Below are 19,381 nucleotides of genomic sequence, written 5' to 3'. Positions count from 1 at the left end.
GTAAAGTTTGATGAACCATAGGATTAAAATTATTGTTCTGAATATTGAAAATTGTGGACTGAAACTTAAAACAGAGGGAAATTTATGAATTGGGAAGTAATTGAAATGTTTGAAAGATCAAAGGTATTAAAGGATATAGCAGGGATATAATTAGCTAGATCATTAGAAATATTGACTAGTCGTCGAAGAGATTTAACTTTATTAATCCTTAAAAACAATTTTGGATATAATACTGATAAAGTTTCTCATTACCACAAAAACTATTATTTGTACCTCTAATTGACATGACTCATGATAATGCTTCCTGTCTGCCCGAGCACACAACGCTTGCTTCTTAAACAGTGCATCCTTAACATCTTCCCTTAGCAGACAAAAATGTGCTCTCAAACAAAGCTTAAATTAGGATCGAATTTTTTATTCCATGCAAAATTGGAGTCAACTTCGAGCTCTATTTCTAATCAAAAACAGAATAACGCTCGAAAGCAAACTTAACTAGTATATTTAAGTTCGACATGCTCTTTCCCTGTTAGTTTCCACCCTAGATATCCTAACCGCATTAGCACTAGTTTGACTGAGATACGTCGACAAATCTTAACTATAATTTTGTCAAAATATCGTAAAATTTAGTCAAAAATGAAGATCACACGGCACAAACGTGTACATATCCTGGCACACAATTTTAAATCTAGTGGTCTAAGACCAATGCTCTTATTGAAAAATTTGACGACATGTCTATTATCCAAAATTAATCCAAAACTTCCATTTTTTTGTCAAAAAATTCCATAAAATTCATGTTTATTACACATTTGGAAATTACGTAGTAAGAGAAATCCTGCAGTAAGAGGATAGAAGTTATTTATAGCATTACGTAATATCCGAACTTTCCCTAACTAAAACCCTTAGCCTTCGAGTCGCCTGCAAATTAAATATGAACGACTATTTTAGAAATCTAGCCTCTGCTGTAAACAAAAATAAGCAGTCATCAATTATCCATCAAAAAGTCCAATTCATAATCTATTTCCAAAAACATCAACAGCTTTAAATTATTTCTCTCTTCAACATCCTAAACATTGTCCTATCAATCAATTTATAAGTTAACAAAATACAGCAATATCCAATCAATTTATAAGAAATCCACTCAATTGGAACAAGATTAATGAAAATATCTCATAAATTTACAAATTCTTTTTATCTATTCACTGAGTCACAGTTCCATCACATTCTAAATATCCTCAATGTCAGTATTCAGTTTACATCTCTAAGACTTTATATGAAAAATTCAACAAATTTAAAATCTAGCACGAAAATTATTGGCTGGTGGATTTCGTGACTTTAGATTATTTCCTGACGGATCAATTAATCCACCGGAACCAAAACTTATATTATTTTTCATCGTTGCCATGTCACCAGGCTTTGAGAACTTATTATATTCATCATTTGAGATGATTTTCGGTGTCTTACGTAGCTTATAGTACCAGAACTCGAATGCCAATGTGATGCATGCCATTCCAATACCAACAAAGATGACAATAAATACACCACCAATGTTCTGAATGGATATACCATCTGATTGATCTTCTGGCTTCTCGCATTTTGCTGAAATGTCGTCCTTCTTCCACCAACGTTCCTTAAACTTTTCCAATTGTCGCTTGTTTAGGAGTTGAAGGATACTGAAAGGAATTTATAAAATATTTTGGGTCCAAAAACAAGAAGGGATCAAAAGACATTCTTACGCATTATTAAATTGATCCTTTAACGGTGAGCCTTGCTGTACAGCCAACGCATACGGTTTACGTGAAAATTCCTCACCAACCATTTGTAAGTCACAACTTGTCAAGACCTAAAAAAAGTAATTCTTTCAACATAATTTAATTCTAATTGAATTTTCTCCATTCTAACTTGATATCGGATGTCGGTGGCATCTCCCAAGAATGCAAAACCAGCAGAACTTGTTGAATTTCTATAGAAATTTGGAATGGCACAAAAAATGAGAAAATAATTTTTAAATTCATGTCACTCTTATCTGTACCTAACACGTGCGACAGCTTCCTCTAGTGTATTTGGTAAGCCAGCTTCTCGCATTGCTTGCCACATTTTTGTGTACTTGTCACTGACGGGATAATCCCATACAGCCAACTTACTCCTCTCAACTGGTGATAATGAATCGTTTAATGACATATCCTTCCATATCTCATAGAAACGACGCTCAATATCAGCCATTCTTTCAAAATAAGTCATCGCTGAACTGCCGTTTATTGGTGCGTACAGAACTGAAATGGATAGGAATAAATTTAATGTGATTTATTTTTGATAGAAAATTTTAACAATTTATCAACCTTTATATTGTTTTGCCAAGTCATCTAACGATTCTATGGGCTGAAATGATTATTTGGTCTTTAGGTATGAATAATTGGAATGGATGTATAAGTTACCGTATCCAAACGTGAGACTGTCAAGAAGGCAGCCAAGTTAGCTGTGTAACTAGCAATAATGATGAAACCAAAGAGCCACCATGTTGCTGCAACGAGTCTATAGAGAACAATTGTAAATAGATTGTGGATTGTTTACTATGGGAATGTCATTAACAAATGACATCAAGTCTTAATGACCAGAACAACAAACTGTAATCCTTTACTTTATAAGGAACGTGGGTTCAACTTCCTCCAGAGCTCAAATTGTCTTGGCAACTATGTACTAACACAAATACAGTCAGAAGTAAGCATTACCATTGACTACAGTTACTTAACAAAATTACCCAACCCACAGAGCTATTTTATATTCTATCCAACAAACAAAACTCGGTAAAATAATTCTAATCACAAGATTATCCTCATAAAAATTCCCCATCTATGTAACTTGACCCTTAAGGATCTAAAACTCATCAAAAGAGAAATTATCAAGTCAACAACCTTTGAAATATTTTTAATATTCATGCTTACCTTCCTACATCATTTTTTATATTTGATGAAATAAAAAGAAACATTTAAATGAAAAAATTACTTTCTAATGCCAAAAATTCTATGTCAAATATTTGCAGGAATTAATCAAAAGTTTATTCCTTACCGCTGAGATTTTTCGGTGCTTCACCTGAAAAAGTTATGAGAAAATATTTCTGTATAAGTATTTTGATTACGGGTTGAGTTGGAATTGTGGTACATGGAAATTAGTAGCTAGGCGACATAATGGTATCTAGGCGTTGACACGTTCCATTCTTTCATATAGAAGAGCAGAAGTCCAAGAAGGCAAACGTCGTAGAAATGACCGAAAATTCGACTTGAGACCAGCGTGAATATGGCATCAGGTCAGATTCCGAGAAATTCTGCCTTAGACTAGAGTCAAGTCAGTCTAAGACCGGATTTTTGGTCATTTTTACGTTGTGTGCTTTCCGAGGCATTTAAAGCATGATTCGGGTAGCATGACTCGAGTGCAAGACGTCTTTGATAAACAGTCAGGGCAACTATGTCCCTTCTGACTTCAGATTTTTTATAAAACAGTCAACTCGACTTCCCGCTCAGCCAAACCCCCTTAAACAGCGCCTACTTCATTTCCCACCGTACCATACTTAAACAACAACAACAACTTACCTCCACCCTGTGGCGTCAAAGATGTCATACAGAACCACAGACACTCCTTTAATGTAAATTCACGTTTTTCATCATCATCAACATATTTTTCACGGTTATTTTGATAGCTGTAGGGGCTGTAGCGATCGAAAATCCACATCAAGAAGCTGTTTTTCATTCAGTAGATAAAAAAAAATAAAAATTTATGAATGAAAGCTCGTAAAAAACAACTTCCGTTCCAAAAAACAGTTTCGGGGCTTATTTACCTTGTGAAGAAGTAAGCAGCAAGGATACAGAGCCATACATTCGTTTCCAAGACAGTCAAGAACTTGAAAAGTGAACTCGGTGAGCTTGGCAGAACCATCATAATTGTAATTCCCACAAGATCATAATACGGTACAGTAAAATCAATTACAGTCTCACGTTCAGCCATTACTGACATCGAGCCGAGTCCAATATCTGCCTGTTTATCAATTAATTTACGTACAACGCCATTCCATTCGCCTTTCTCATTCATACTACCAAACTTCTGGTCCTCAACTTCTTTTATCTCATAGTCGAATTTGACAATTTCTGCGATAGCATCGATGAGGTCGATACAGTAGCCACGAAACCCTTTCGGTGCTGATTCATCACGTATAATAAATGGCGGTTGTACGACCGTATATACACGATATACAATATCAGCTGTCATGTTTTTCATTTCTTCAACTGCTGCTATTTTTAATTCATTATTGAGTCCAGCCGTCCATGTGCCAAGCAATTTTGTACTCACAGATGCACCACCGCGAATTGTCACTGCATTAATATCTGCCTCAAATTTCATAAAACTGTAGCCATTAAATGGAACATTTCCTTTGCCAAATTCAAATGGCGCATATGTTGGCAGCTCAGTTGACTGGAATATAAAATGTAATTATTTCACATACATATAGAGACGCAAGTGGTCAGTGAATTAAAGGACATAATAATCTACCTCGACAAAATATGATTTCAAATCAATTGTATGGTCGGGTGAGTTTGTGCCATCAAATTCATCGCATGTTAAATACTTCATGTTTGGCGGCCATGCACCAACTTGTAATATCTGTTTCACCGACAAGAATGTCCTTAATGCCAAGTCAAAATAAAATGCTGACTCAATTTCAGGTTCATACTAAAGTAATAAATTAAAATTAGTCGATGACATTCATAAATGTCGACGGAATTGACAATTACTTTCAAATTATATGTTGTTCGCATTGTACCCAATCGATCCTTTGACTTTCCATCGGGTGATGGACGAATAAACATGACTGTTGCATTTTCAATGTTTGCTGTTAGGTCTTGTTTTGCCTGTGTTATTGCATGCCATGCAAAATTACGCTCGAAATATTCTTTTTTTGCCGATTCTGTAATTTAAAATAGAAATAAAATGTTTAATCGATGGATTGTTCTAGGGGATGTTGCAGTTTTGTAGGAAATGAGTTTGGATATTTTGTAGGAAAATGGGAGATGAAGGCGCATTTCATAGCCTTAACAGGCAAAGAGATCGCTTTTAGGTACAGTAATGGTAATTCTGCAACATGAAAGCTTGCTCTTTGTCTGTCTGTTAGGGTATGCTATATTGTTCACTACTCCCGAATAGCACAAGTCGGTTGATCGATCCAAAATCCGACAACAAGCCGGTATGGCTATGACCTAGAGCCGGATTTTGGGTCGATTAAATAATTTGACCTGTACGATTTCTGTTAAAAATGATTTAATTGAACTATAAAAGATCTAAACTATTTTCTACTTGCGCGGTTGACTTTCGTGTGTCAGCATAGAGCTACAGGTGTTTTGCTCACATAAAACTGTTAACGTTACTAAGCCCGCTCTAAGCAGAAGCTACAACAGTTATGCGCACTTGATATTGGAAATTTGGAAGCAAAAGTCAGAGATAGAGCCAGCTTCGGACCTAATTTATCTCAATTGATTTACAAGACAAGCCAGGGAAATAGTGGGAATCGAACCTCAGTCTCCTAACAACACAAAACAATCTTGTGATCTGTCAGACTTAACTATTTAAGGACTAATGCTTTAAATAAGGACATAATTAGAATAATGAATTTAAAACAACTTTAAGTCCAGTTCCCCATCAAAATTCCATACCCAAGCATTCCACATACATCATATTACATAAATACATTCCACTACCCATCCAGAAATAAATCAATAATAATAATTTCAAGTTTATACATGAATGTACATAGCTGTCAATATTTATTATATTACATTACTTTTTTTCCAAGTGTGCGACATGGTGCGTGACCATTAATTCAATTCTAAATTATAGTAATGGAAAGGAAAAGTTTTCGTACACAAAACTGATAGAATCATCACCAAAATGGAACATTCAATAACACACACGCATATTGAAAAAAACAAGAGCTAAATTGAAGTTGATAATGACAAGGTGTTAATAGATGTTCTGTAGATATAAAAGCAAAAAAAGTTGCTTTCTCATATTTTTATATACAGCAATACGATATCTTAACAAGTTGAAAGTTGTGCTATTGATATATATCATGAAAAAAAAATTGGAATCGAATTAGAAGCTTCAACGAGTGAGAGAAAATAGAAATTGATTTATGAATTTAATGAGTTTATTGAGGTGATTATTAAATTAATAAAGAAGACGTTGATGGAAAAATCAATAACATACACTATATGTGTGTGCTGTATGATGAAAGTGAAAATTACTTTTCATGTTTTCAGATCGAGCTTTGAATTATTTAATACAGCGATTAATTTAGAAGTGAGAATAATTTGAATAGGTGAATAATTTTTTGGGGGATTTAGAGGGTAAGTAGTTGTTTTTGAGGTAATTTGGTGTCTTATAAGAATGTAATTTTGGGTATTGAAGCTAATATTGGTCTATGTGCCAATAAAACTAGTATATTACATACATGGGGATTGAAATGGTTTACTCTGGTGGGCCTAAAGTCGAAAATTGGTTAAAAATCATGAAATGACTTGTGTTCGATTCCCAAAATAAGAGAGGAATCAGAGTTGACTCAAATCTGAATATTGATCCACAATATTACGATTTTGCAGAACTTATTCAACTTTAGGTCCACCCCTCCCCCATCCCACACTAGCTTAAACAGAATGTCGTCACCTAAATATCGGATATGACATAGAACTGACACTAAGTCGGCATTTCCTTCAGCAACATTTTTTGCTTTCTGAGTGTCGTGCCCCGAGTAGCACAATAAAGACAACAGTTCGCCGTTGACGACAAGATGTAAGGATACCCAGATAGCTACGTAAATGGAGATTTCAGACAATTTTTCAGGACAACAAACTAAATTTACAGCCTCGTGCTGTTCGGATATACCATTCAGATAAGCTTTTCATCAAAAAAAAAACTCAAATTTCCCTACATAATCCCAAACAAAATGTTACTCACCAAGCACCAACTTAACAGACTCAATCTTTCCCAAAATAAAGTAGTTGTTGATATCCAAATTCCTAAGCTTTGTAATTTGCTCTGAAATGGCTTGCTTATTCGGTGCTACAGCTGTAATAACATGTCGAGTCGGAATATTTTGTAGTAATGCTTTGTACTTGTGGTCGACAACAAATGAGTCATCATAAAGGATAGCAGCATTTGTGATATTCATGTAAATGACAATGGATCTTACAACTTCTGTCAACAAATCAGCAGGTGGATTAACTTGCAATAAAAAAGCTTTTTTCTTCTCGGGTAATTCACGCCATTGTCTCAAATCACCATCTTGACCATACGACGCACTTATTGTTGGTATACCAAGTGCTGCTGAGATTGACTTTACCGTTTCCGATGAAACACCTGTCTTTGTTGTGTCGAAGATTACATGAGGCTTCTTGTTGTCTTGTAGATTTGCAGCATATGTTGTACATATTGATTCCAGTAGTCCTTTACTGTCGGTTCGATTGCCTTCAACTAATGTATATTCCACACTCAGTCCTAAATTTGGATTCTTTTTGATATATCCTATAGCTACCTCAAATGCCTTTTGTGCTATATCATTACCGACCTCATTGATGAATACTGTGGGATGAGATAAGAGAGAGTTTGGGGATTAATATATTGATTTTTGATAGATTGAAGCTAGTTTAGTGGATTTTGAGGTTAGAGACATGTTTTTAGAGATGTGATGGGTAGGATGGGGTAGGTGCGAGGGTAAGGATGGGTTATTGACATCCTAGGTCAAGAGACACATCCCATGTCCTCATTAAATCAATCAAAAGCTCATAAATTCTACTAATTATCATACCAACAACTCAAATCATTACAAGCAACCTGTAATCTAACAAATCCATCCTCAGCCATTACTAGCCATGGTAATTTCCAAAACATCAAAAAATCCCCAATCCATCAGAAATAAACATGTCAAAAAGTGAATACAAAAGCTATAAATTTGTTATTTCAAAATGAAATTTTAATGATGAATTTAATTATTAGTCGAAGCTACAGCTGCTTAAATATTTAATAAACCTCGACACTTGTCAGAGACTTTTCCTTCATTTTCTCTTGCTTTCAATTTATACAGGTACATGGAAATCACAGCAATCTACTTATGAAGTTAAGAAACACTTTTTTTCTATGGGAGGATTAAATTAATGGAAATAAAAAGTCAGAGAGGAACAGACAGCAACAGAAATAATAAATGTAAAATGAATAATATTATCAAGGTAGGAGTAAATGGCATTTCAGGCATTCAGAAAATGTTTAATTAACTTTCATTCAAATAGAATTTTCGTTATTTATTTACGGTTTGGAAGTAGGAATTTCCATTGTCTTGAGGAGACGAAAGGAAATGGAATTTTAATAAGCAGCATTAATTGAGGTGATTTGAATTGTTTTACATTTGAAATACTTTTTTTTTCGAACAAGAAGCTTAAAGCAATGAAGGAAATTGACGTCTTGAAGCAGAAAACAATTTAGAAATGCTTGAATAAAATTGTAAACTGAAATTTAAAATTCAATAATAGATGAAATTTATTTTAAGACATTTAACCTTAATGGTTCCTTGAATTGTTAATGGTAGTATGAAATCTGACATTTGAATAAAAGTTTGGCTTTTTGTACAATAATAATAATTTTTAAAAAGAAGTGTATATTTCGTGGACCAACTCTGAAACGGGCTTGTTTTTTGAGCAACATTTTACTTCCCAAGCCTAAAGTAAATATGAACATCCAAAAAATTGGAAAGCTTTACAAATTGTAAATACACTAGTACGAAATAATTAGTGTCCTAAAGTAACCTTCATATATCGCCTATCAAGAGCTGGATTCCGCAGAGTCCTCTCAACTCTGTAATACAGAGTTCGACGTTACACTCAAAACGCAAGTTAAGCTTCGTGACTAAACAACTATGAAGTTATCAATAAGTTTGCAAGTAAACATGACCTAATATTGATCCTGGGATCTTTGACATGTATTTAAGGACAGTGTTCAATACATTTGGTATTGGCAATTGACAGGCGGAAACCGGCGATAGAATCAGCTTTAGGCGGCATCTAAGGGAGGCCATGGATGACAGTTGGTCTGTACGGCCATCAAAGTAAGTAAGTAAGTTTAATAAAATGATCTAGCGTCAAATCTGATTTTTAGGAGTCAAATGCATCGAAAACTGGACTTCACCGTAGCTTCAAGACTTCTTGATGCTTTCCTATGACTTTCTGATATAGAATTACTCTAAGAAACTAGTTTAGCCGCTCGTAAAACTAGCAAAATGAGTCTTAAGTGAAAAAGAGTGAGATTGGTCGACCTTATGTCTAGTTATAAACTTGTTATTTGTGGAAGTTGCCATTTTATTGCTCAAACTCGGCACATTTGAGAATAGATTTAGAAAAATCTTCAAAAATCATCGAAAAGCTATTATTCATTCAAGAAAAGACCATAAAATTTGTCATTGTAATTCCGAAAAAATCCTTAACTGCCGCAGAGAAAATTTCCTTCATAAATAAGAGCTTTTAATGCACACAAAACATCAGCTTTGTGACATAAAAATACACATAAACATAAATTTTTGTCAATTCCAAAAAAGAACCCAAAAATCGCTATTTTATAAAGTTTGTGCGCATTTAATAGCTCAAAAATTTGCCTATCTAAACCTAATATCCCATAAAATTCATGAAAAATTCTTCAGCCAAAAGAAGAAAGCTTTCCAATAAATTTTAATTTATGAACTTGTTCACTATTTTCATATAAAATAAAATATATGCTTTTAATGATGACACTCTAAAACCACTCATTTTTGAACCCATAGCTGTATATATCCATAAAGTACTTTCTTACAAATTACCATATGATCCGAGAGAAAAAAAAAGGGAAGATACAGTGAAATTGATCCCTTCAACCCGACATAAAAGATGAAGTTTGCTGCTCGTTTGCCAGCCTCCTTTTTTTGTATCTAAATCATAAAATTTTATGTCAAAATTTTTTTTATGACATTTTTTGCCGAAAAAAAGAAAAGGTTTAATTTGACCAAGAAGCTCTTTCTTTTATTGTGTGCGATTCAAGTCTTGCAAAACGTATGTCTTAGCCTTCACAACAAGTTATCGCTGATATATAAATAAAAATGAATCAGTGACAGAAAAGGCATTGAATTCGTTTCATTGAAGAATGAAAAGGATTTTCCAAGGGGTTGGAACTCCCGAAAACTTGCAAGTTTTTACAAGTTTCATATAAACTCACAAGTTTCTGTGTAAAACTTGTAGTTTCACAAGTTTGTTCCCAAAAACTTGTAAAACCACAAGTTTTTGAAAATTGAAAAAATATTTTTTTTTTAAATTTTAAAAATTTAAAGTTGAATACTGTTTAAACCAATTTTATGTTGGTTTGAGACCTTAATTTATGGTTTTCTGTGTTATATTTTTACTATAATTATATAATAATATAATATTATATTATATTATATAATAATATATTAGCTTTTTTAGCAACAATTGTTTAAAAAAAAAGAAAATTTTGTCTAAGCTTTGAAATATTTTGATTATAAACTATTTTTGGATAGGGATCTCTAGAAGTTTTAGATTTTGCTATTTCTTTTATAACCATATGCCTATATAATATAATAAAAACCTGGTTTTAAACAATACATATTTGCTAAAAGTAGTCAAAATTCTTCAATTTTGAACTTTTCAGTAAATTTACAAAATTATGAAAATTTAAGCGCATTTAATTCAATTAATATCTTAATAATTAGGTTTTAGTAAATTAGAATGTGGTCGTTCACTTTCTAAGGTTTCTGGGGGCTACTAATCAATTTTAACGTAATGCAGTAAGTAAAAAATCCTTAATACAATCCATATCTAAGCATAAAACCGCTTTCGAAGTATATTATTAAAAATTAAAATCTTTTAAAACCCACATTCAAGTTAATGTTCAGTTGTCGTTCTCCTTTAATATTTCCGGGAGTAAAAACTAGTGTTTCATATCCAAAATCTCCAAAATTTTAGAAAAAACCACTTCCGATTCTTTAGATACTTTCTGTAAGCAATACAGTCCAAAATTTGCTTCATTTTAATTAATTTTATAATAAAAATCATTCTGTTTTTGTCGAAAAATATCGCCAAATCTTCACTAAAATCATCAAAATTACAAAAAATTCATATAACAATTTATAACGGTTTAACATATTTTATTCATTTCCAAAAATTATATTCAAAAAAACTTGTAAACTTGCAAGTTTACAAGTTCGCTTGAAAAAAACTGGTAAACTTGTTAAACCGCAAGTTTGTATGGAAAAAACTTGTCAGACCACAAGTTCACGGGAGTTCCAACCCCTTGGGATTTTCTTTTCTTATTTTTTGTGTGAACTTTTTTCTTTGAGGATTAGTGAATTGATTCTTTATTTTGGCTGTTGTCTGACTTTTTTGAGATGAAATTTTGAAATTTTTTAATTCTTGAAAATTTTTGAAATCTTTATAAATTTGGAAAAAATTGGAATTTTTGTAAAAATTCTATTTTAGATTTGAAAAGATTCAAAAATTTAAAAAAAAATTAAAAACCTTAAAATGTTGAAAATTTTAAAAATCTTGAAATATTAATTAAAAATTAAATTTTAAAAAAATTGAACTTAAATTAATTATATTTAAAAACTGAGAGATTTTTATTTAAAAATTCAAAGAATTTGAATTTTTGACTTCAAAATTCAAGTTTCAATTTTAAAAAAATTAAAAAAAGGTTCAAAAGATCTACAAAATTCGAACTTTTAAAAATTTAAAAAATTAAAGAAACTTTTCAATAAAACTCCAAAAATTTGAGCAATTCCAATTTTCAAGAATACCTAATTATTTTTTTATTAAATTTGTCAAAAAATTGTAATAAATTCAAAAATAATCACAAAATTCTAATTTCCTAAATTTTATTCCAATCCAAGCCCCCAAATCACCAATTCCAAACTAATAATGCACCCTAGCCATCACCATCCAACTAACCACTCAACTTCATTTTCCTCTGATATTGTTGAAAATTTGGGTCGAAAGCATTAAAAATTTATATCCTCAATAATCATAACTCGAATATCAAGAAAATTCCCTTTTTTTCTTCTATATTAAATTGAAGAAAAATATCGTATCGAGTGTAGCGATAGCTTCATCCATTTTCTGTTATTAAAAATAGAAATGAAGGAAAAGGATCAAGGAATATGAGTGTGTAAAGGGGCAAAGTGATTTTCGATGTTATTTTTATTGGAACGGAAATAGTCGAAATAAAATTTAAAAGAAATTACTTTTGTAGCTCAATCGAATTTTAATGGAATTATTATTTTGGATACAAATTTTTATTGAATTTTAAGGATAAACTAACGCATTTAAATTAATTTGAAGATCTGTACTGAAATTCAATTCAAAATTGATTGCTCGATTCCAATAAAAATTGATCCACAGCTTAATAAAGTAACAGAAACTCAACGAAATTATCACCTCAAAAAATCAATTCAAAATTGAGGTTTATTTTTTATGTTCTGATTTATCGATGTACCCTTGTGGCTGACCTTTACGACACAATCTTTAACAACCTACAACATTATTTATTTTCACGTACTTCTGTCATGTGATTTGCTTGTTTGTTTGATGCATCGATTTGTGATAAAAAGAAAATGTTTAAGGTTTGATTTTGGAAGAATCTGTAGGTTGAGTTAAATGTAGGTTGACATTGAAAGAAGGTATTAAAATTTGAACCTTAATTCAAAGAAAATGAAAATTCAATTATTCGCAATATTTCTTGGAAGACGACACAGTAAACGGAAAATTAAGCATTAATGTTAAAGTAGTCACGAGCGACTTAAAGAAGACGAACATAGAGAAAGGTTCGGGAACCAAGAACGAATTACATGTGGCTTATAACTGCACGAATTGAACCTTGTGTCATCCAAAACTTTGTAAATTTCAATAAACGGATGATATAGCTCAACACTACCATAATATGTAGTCGTTAACATTATCGACTATTTAACTCCCTTGTGAATCTATTCCAACAATCAAAAATATTACATTTAGGTACCGGAGTGATATTTCTGTACCACGAAAGCATGCTCTTTGCCTTTTGAAGTTCCTTTTTTAAGTTTTAAAGTCAATCAGACTCCCAAAGTCCTGCCAACTCAACTTTATTAGACAGCAATTCATTTGGTATAGGTGATTATTTAGGGGTAGTCAAGGATAGAATCAGCTTCAGGCGCCATGGAAAAGAGTATCATGAATCACATCTGATCTGTTTAATCAGTGACTTAACCCAAAAATCACAAGTCGGTTAATCAATTCAAAAAGCGGATCTAAACCTAATCCAGTACTAAATCAGAGTCACGCCATTCTCCAGCCAAATTTTTGATCGATTAACCGATTTGTTTTACTCGGGTAAATAACGGAAGTAAAAATTTTCATATTAAATAATGCGCAATTAATAATCCACTATATTTGATATTACATAACACAAGAATGCGTTCTACTTCCTTTCTATAAGCATCACACACAAGTCAATTCACCATTTATGAGCCATAATCACATTCTATCCCAGCTAATAATACGCATATTCGTACGAAAAGTATGAAAATCCATTTACGCCGTTCAAATCCAGTCAACTGATCCCTTTTTTAGATTTTTTTAATATTTTCCACCCCTAAAATTCCATTACAAACAACATAAAATAACCCATAAATACATGATTGATAAATTTAAACAGATTACCATAATCGCATTCATTAAACAAAAAAAAATACGCAAAATTGAAAAAAAAGAATTAAATTAAATTTCAATTTATATAAATTTTAGTCCTGAGGCATATAAAAAGTACATGAATGAGCCTCATATAATAATGGCAAATGAATTAATTGCTTTAATTAACATTTTTAATCTCCTCACGTTCTTAATAAAGCAACTGATGATGTTAATTAATTAATTTAATTATAATATATAGGATGTACTTACGTATGTTAATATTCTGACTTGTTTGACAGTTTAATCCAGGAATAAAGGACAGAAAAATCAATATAAATTTAAAAATTATTTTCAATTTCACTTTTTGATGAATAGTCATCATCACTACAAATATAGTCTGAATTCCACCACAGATCACCGACTAATGAGGCACGGAGTTAGCCTTACTTTCACTATAATGCATGAATAGAAAATAATCTATGTGTGATGCCTGTATATAAACCTCAAAAACATGTTCAATATTAAGCCAGAACTGAACTAAACTTTTTGTAAAGTCCTGCATAGAATTGCATGACTGTCGATACTAATGTACGATCCAGTCATGTATTCAATCAGGTTGTGTTGAAATGTTTCGTTTCCGTAGTGATGATGACCAGCTTAATATGTGTATAGTCATTTTTTTTATTTTATTTTATTTTCACCGACAACATAAACAATAAACAGAATTTTTTAGCCCCCTCGTAGGTGGTTGGGTATGGGTATTTAGTGTAAATATTGTATTACAGTCGTGGCAATAATTGTCGATAAACAGGAACATACGTGGCGCTTTAATTCTGTTGTTGGTTGCTCTTCATTGACATTGTGTGATTTATTTTTGTTATTTATGCCAAGTTCGTGGAAATTTAAATTTATAAACAATAAATATATTAATTGATTATTAAAAGGAAGCTGACAAGCTTTTAATTGACATTTTATTGTCGTTTACTGAAACATTAGCGAGTTAAGTCTTAATTGAGTAATGATGATATGCTTTCTATCACTGTCTAGTTCTGAAGAAGTAACTTTTGGACTAGTAAAATAAAAGCTTGTGCCCGTCCAATCGGATATAGTACAGCAATCGAACAACTTGATGAAACTTCAAATGGTTTTATTAATATTGAAGCGATGCTCTGGCTTTCGTAGGCGTTGCTTTAGCATTTGGAAGAATTACTTTAAAATTCATAAGCGTTGCTTTAGTTTTTAGAAGTGTTGCATTAGTTTTAAGAAGCGTTACTTTAGCTTTCTTAAGCATTGCTTTAGACTCGATAATATTGCAAAAACGCAACAAATACATAAAGCGTCGCTTTAAATGATTATCTAAAGATTCGTAAGCGTTTCATTATACTTCTCAATCGATAACATTACAGAAATGAAACAATTTATTAGTCCAAAATTATCAAAACTTCAATCAAAATTCCACAGAATCATGACTTTAAAGACAGCAAAGTATTAATGAACTTTCAGACAGCATAATTTCAAATTGAGTCCACACGCAGTAATTAATGAAGCAATATGATCACCGATAATAAATCTGACAACTAATAAAAGCAAGTACAAAATTATTTATAAACAAAATTTAATCAAACATTTATCGACCTGGCACCCAATAAAAATAAATGTATGTATCGTTCAAGGACGATTAAAAGCTTCACTATATTTTGATGAATGAGAAGTTTATGGAAAATAATTTTTGAACATTTACTAAAATAATAAATCGACTGAATTAAGAATGTATATTATTTTATGTTACATCATCCAGTCTGTAAAGCTTTCAAACTTATCTATATGAAAAGAGCTTAAATATTAAATATTGATGCATTACACATAAATTGATGATGAAAAATTGTAAAGATTATTTTACATCGAAATGGATGTAAAGTGCAGCCTGTAAAATATTGCGAGAATTTATCTTAACTGTTAAATATAAAATTTATTTACACAATATTCAACTTTATTCATATTATAGTCTTGGTAAATATATTCATAGTAAAATAGGTATCACAGCAAAGCATTATAATCTTAACTACACAATAATGTTCACAATATTCAATATAAAGGCTGTTGTGCACAGCTGCTGAGTAATGATTTTACAATTTCTTGAACATCATTCGATGAGATTCCTCCCGAGTAGCTAATTTATTTGTAGGAGCTTTCTACTGGATTTCTGCTTGTATTTATAGAGCTTAGAAGTGTGACTGTCGACGACGTCTTCCATAAGTCTAGCGACTGGGTCATAAGCTATTCCCTTCATATTGAAATTATTAATATAATGGACTATTAATGTCTCCAAAGCTATACATTAGCTATAGACTTGTGCTGCTCGGATACTTTCAGCACCCTTAGACAATATTCGACTTGTTGCCACTTAATTAGCTGTTTTCTTGTATCATGATATAAATTATTCATAAACAATTGATACAATAGCAATTATTATGTGATTTCAGCGTGATTATTAGGGATTCTTCAGGGTTTAGAAACAATATTATTAAAAATTGTAAGAGTCTGATGATAAAGTTCTTTGATAAAATGGAAACATGAGGGTATCAGATAGCTAAAGCAGGTTTAACTCTTCCAAAAAGGCACCTGGCATTGAGAAAGTTGAAAATTTCGGCAACAAGCTGGCTTGAATGAGGACTTTGATCATTTTCGTTGAAATCCTGCATCAAGGTTGATTTACTCTGGCTTGCGCTTGATTTCTTCGTTTTGTGCCTTCCAAGACGATCTCCAATCACATGAACAACAAGATTGAAGCTATGACTCCATCAAAATCATTGCAAATCTCTTTACATTCAAAATTAAACGTCGAATAAAAGTTAAATATACTTTATTTTCCCAACAGCATAAAGCTCCTCATCATGATATTCATAAATCTGTCAACTGTCTGACTTTTGTTCCAATATCAATTTTTATTATGTTTCTGTCGTTAAGCTACAATATTCAAATTTATCAAATTACAAATCAATTCTTTTTTATTCTCAAGAAATGAAGCTTCAAGCGCTTTGAAATAATACAATGTAATTTGCCATTCGGTGTCAACAGTACCGAGAAAAAGTATTGTATTGGTGCATCTGCTTTGTAAATTCTGAGAGTTTGTTTGTTGACTGAACTAGTTTAATTCTATTGAAAATTATTATTATCGTGAATATTGAGTAGGTTGGATTAAAATGGCGCTATATTGACTGAAATTCGTGGAAATTTATTGGGAATTTATGTCAGAAGATTCAGAGAAAATTTTAATTGGACTTTAAATTATTGAATTGTGATAATTTCACGTGGTACAATTTGGCGAGTCTAAAGGAGTCGCCACGGTGTCGTCATGGGTAACTTCTCGTTTTATCGTTAATGTGGCGACGTAGTTGTGTCCTAGTGGACACGTTATGCTGTTCGTAATATTGTATTCTTTGAAAATCAAGCAAATATTTGGAAAATTATGGATGCATTGTGACGCAACATACAGTTTTAGGGTCATAATCAATGTTTTGTCCCTGCTAATACTGAATTCTCAATTTAAGTCCCATTTCACCACTATTTATTTATTTTCAGATAAATTGCCATTAATGCAACCACTACGGTCTCTTCTAGAAATTTGCACATATCTAAATCCATCTAAATATATCACATCTGAGTCAATTAAACAGCCTAATCAATTCACAACTCTGTAAAATACTAAAAAGTATAGAACAGCCTATCAATGAGATGATTAACTATATCATCTTACCCATTCAACCATATTTCCAAGCTTCATATGCTGAAATTCTCAATTACCTTAAACAATGATATATTTTCATGAAAATTACTCTATAATTGACTATATTCATGACAATAAATCACTACATGTCGAACCCAAAAGTATTTAATTGCAATCTTCTTCAACAGTCTCTAAAGCTTTTTATCATTGCATGATATTTTCCATCTTAAAGAGAGCTTTCATATCCCTATGTGTTATGCAAATAATGTATGAAAAATATTATTTTTATGTAGGGTAATGAAATTCAGAGAAAGAAAAAAGTCCCCTTTTATTTTGAAAAAGGCATTAAAAATATGCGATTATTATGCTAATGTTTTAATATTTTTATGGTTTCAGGAGACACAGCAGTCAGAGAGTGAGAGAGTAACGAACTGACTTAATTTGAATAACTTTTTTTATTCTGTGTGTGTGTGTGTGTTTATGCATGAGAGTCATAAATTTGCGTACACAAGCGGAGACAGCAAACCAAGTTTTGCACTTTATCAAATAATGAGCTTAGACTGGAGACAGAGGAAGCAGCAGTTGAATTTACATATGAAATTTCACATGTGATAATATTTTTTACCTAATTTTGGTGCATTTTAGGAAATAAATTTTGCTGTGTCTGCTTTTATTATACATTTTTGGCACAGATTTAGATCTGTGTACACCTCCTTCCTTCCTACTTTTTTTGTAAAATATTTTAATTAATTTTATCATTTAATGGAACTTTTGTGAAACAAATGAACTTTTTGGAATTGTATTTGCATGTAAATACTGGTAAATACATCATGTGTATCTTAGATATAGATAGCAACTTTCAAATTTATTTAAGAACTTTGTAACTGCATATTCAAATACGAATCTCAAGTTAACTCTAAAATGGTCGAGCAGGACTTCTACTTCCTCGACCTTTATTGAAAATATTTTGTATTTTAGCTTCTAGAACACTCCTTACTAGGCTTGCAGGTCAAATCAACTGTGGTCCGTAACTTATTTTAGATGATACTCAAAGTTAGCTCTATTTTTGACTATCGCATGTCAATTTTCAATACACAATTATAATTCTAAAGCATGCTTATTAATTATCCCCCGATACGTTCAACTTGGCAAAAATCTGGAATCAGACTAGCATGAGATCGATGTAGAATCAAGTTTTGTAGTAAATAAAACACTCCATCAACTCCAAACTAGCTCCACAACAGGATTATTGACGAAATCAAAAATAACGTAAATAAAAGGTCATTGCACCTCTCTGATCAATTAAGATTCCTCATTTCAGGTGTTAAATGCAATAAAATTTTATTGCATGAATGTATATCACAGGCATACAATCTCTCTGCAAGATTTTGGTTTATTCATAATAAACAAATGCAGTTTTATGGCTATAAAATTTTTGGCAATAAATTTTATGAGCCATTTAATGCTCAATATGCAGTTTTTTTATGATTTTGAGTCAAATGCAAATTTTTTGCTGTAGATGTCCAAGTAAGTTTGGTATCATATAATAAAGAGATGTGCTTGAACCGGAAGACTTTATTGTGAGGTCAATATCTCAACAAAACAAGATAAAAAGGAATCATGAATCTACATACAGAAGCAAAAATACACTGCATAGAGTTCAGGATATTTTAGAGTTCCGTTAAAGTCAATACTAGAGCTTGAAGTCAATTTGCCAATTTTATATGAAGTCAAGTCGACTTTTCTATTCCAAATCTGAGTTCTAGTCAATATTTAGTGACCAAGAAATCTATATCCTCAAATTTCAAAATACATCAATTCTTCGGACATAATTAATTTTCAAACAACAAGCTTCAAAAAAATTAAAGTCAATATATCCAATTTTAAAATGTCATCCATAAACATGTACACTGATAAATAT

The 19,381-nt window shown here is 31.7% G+C and overlaps 1 protein-coding gene across 1 annotated transcript; it reads right to left on the bottom strand.

Moving 5' to 3' along the window:
* Positions 1-1,013: 1,013 nt before the first annotated feature.
* On the bottom strand, positions 1,014-14,135 carry Ir25a (ionotropic receptor 25a). The gene is made up of 14 exons (XM_070653236.1): positions 14,004-14,135; positions 6,997-7,620; positions 4,782-4,954; positions 4,540-4,719; positions 3,830-4,461; positions 3,585-3,730; positions 3,064-3,087; positions 2,940-2,943; positions 2,433-2,529; positions 2,337-2,376; positions 2,030-2,270; positions 1,900-1,960; positions 1,734-1,840; positions 1,014-1,670 (listed from the first exon to the last, which is right to left on the bottom strand). Exons 1-14 carry the CDS (start codon positions 14,113-14,115, stop codon positions 1,289-1,291), a joined length of 2,823 nt encoding a protein of 940 aa, XP_070509337.1. The 5' UTR covers positions 14,116-14,135; the 3' UTR covers positions 1,014-1,288.
* Positions 14,136-19,381: the final 5,246 nt, after the last annotated feature.

This window comes from Chironomus tepperi, unplaced genomic scaffold (assembly GCF_022539635.2).
Source record: "Chironomus tepperi strain 1889 unplaced genomic scaffold, CSIRO-AGI_Ctep_v1 contig_67, whole genome shotgun sequence".
NCBI classification, from domain to species: domain Eukaryota; kingdom Metazoa; phylum Arthropoda; class Insecta; order Diptera; family Chironomidae; genus Chironomus; species Chironomus tepperi.
The sequence above is the reverse complement of the archived record's forward strand: the minus strand, read 5'-3'. Positions and strand labels throughout refer to the sequence as shown.

Bases quoted from the DNA above. Each gene is read 5' to 3' on its own strand.
- Ir25a (XM_070653236.1), bottom strand. From the start codon at position 14,115: ATGATGACTATTCATCAAAAAGTGAAATTGAAAATAATTTTTAAATTT. The intron at 3,088-3,584 runs GTAAGTTGTTGT...TAACTTTTTCAG, and splicing joins TTTGACGCCACAGGGTGGAG to GTGAAGCACCGAAAAATCTC. The intron at 1,671-1,733 runs GTAAGAATGTCT...AATTCCTTTCAG, and splicing joins AAGGATCAATTTAATAATGC to TATCCTTCAACTCCTAAACA.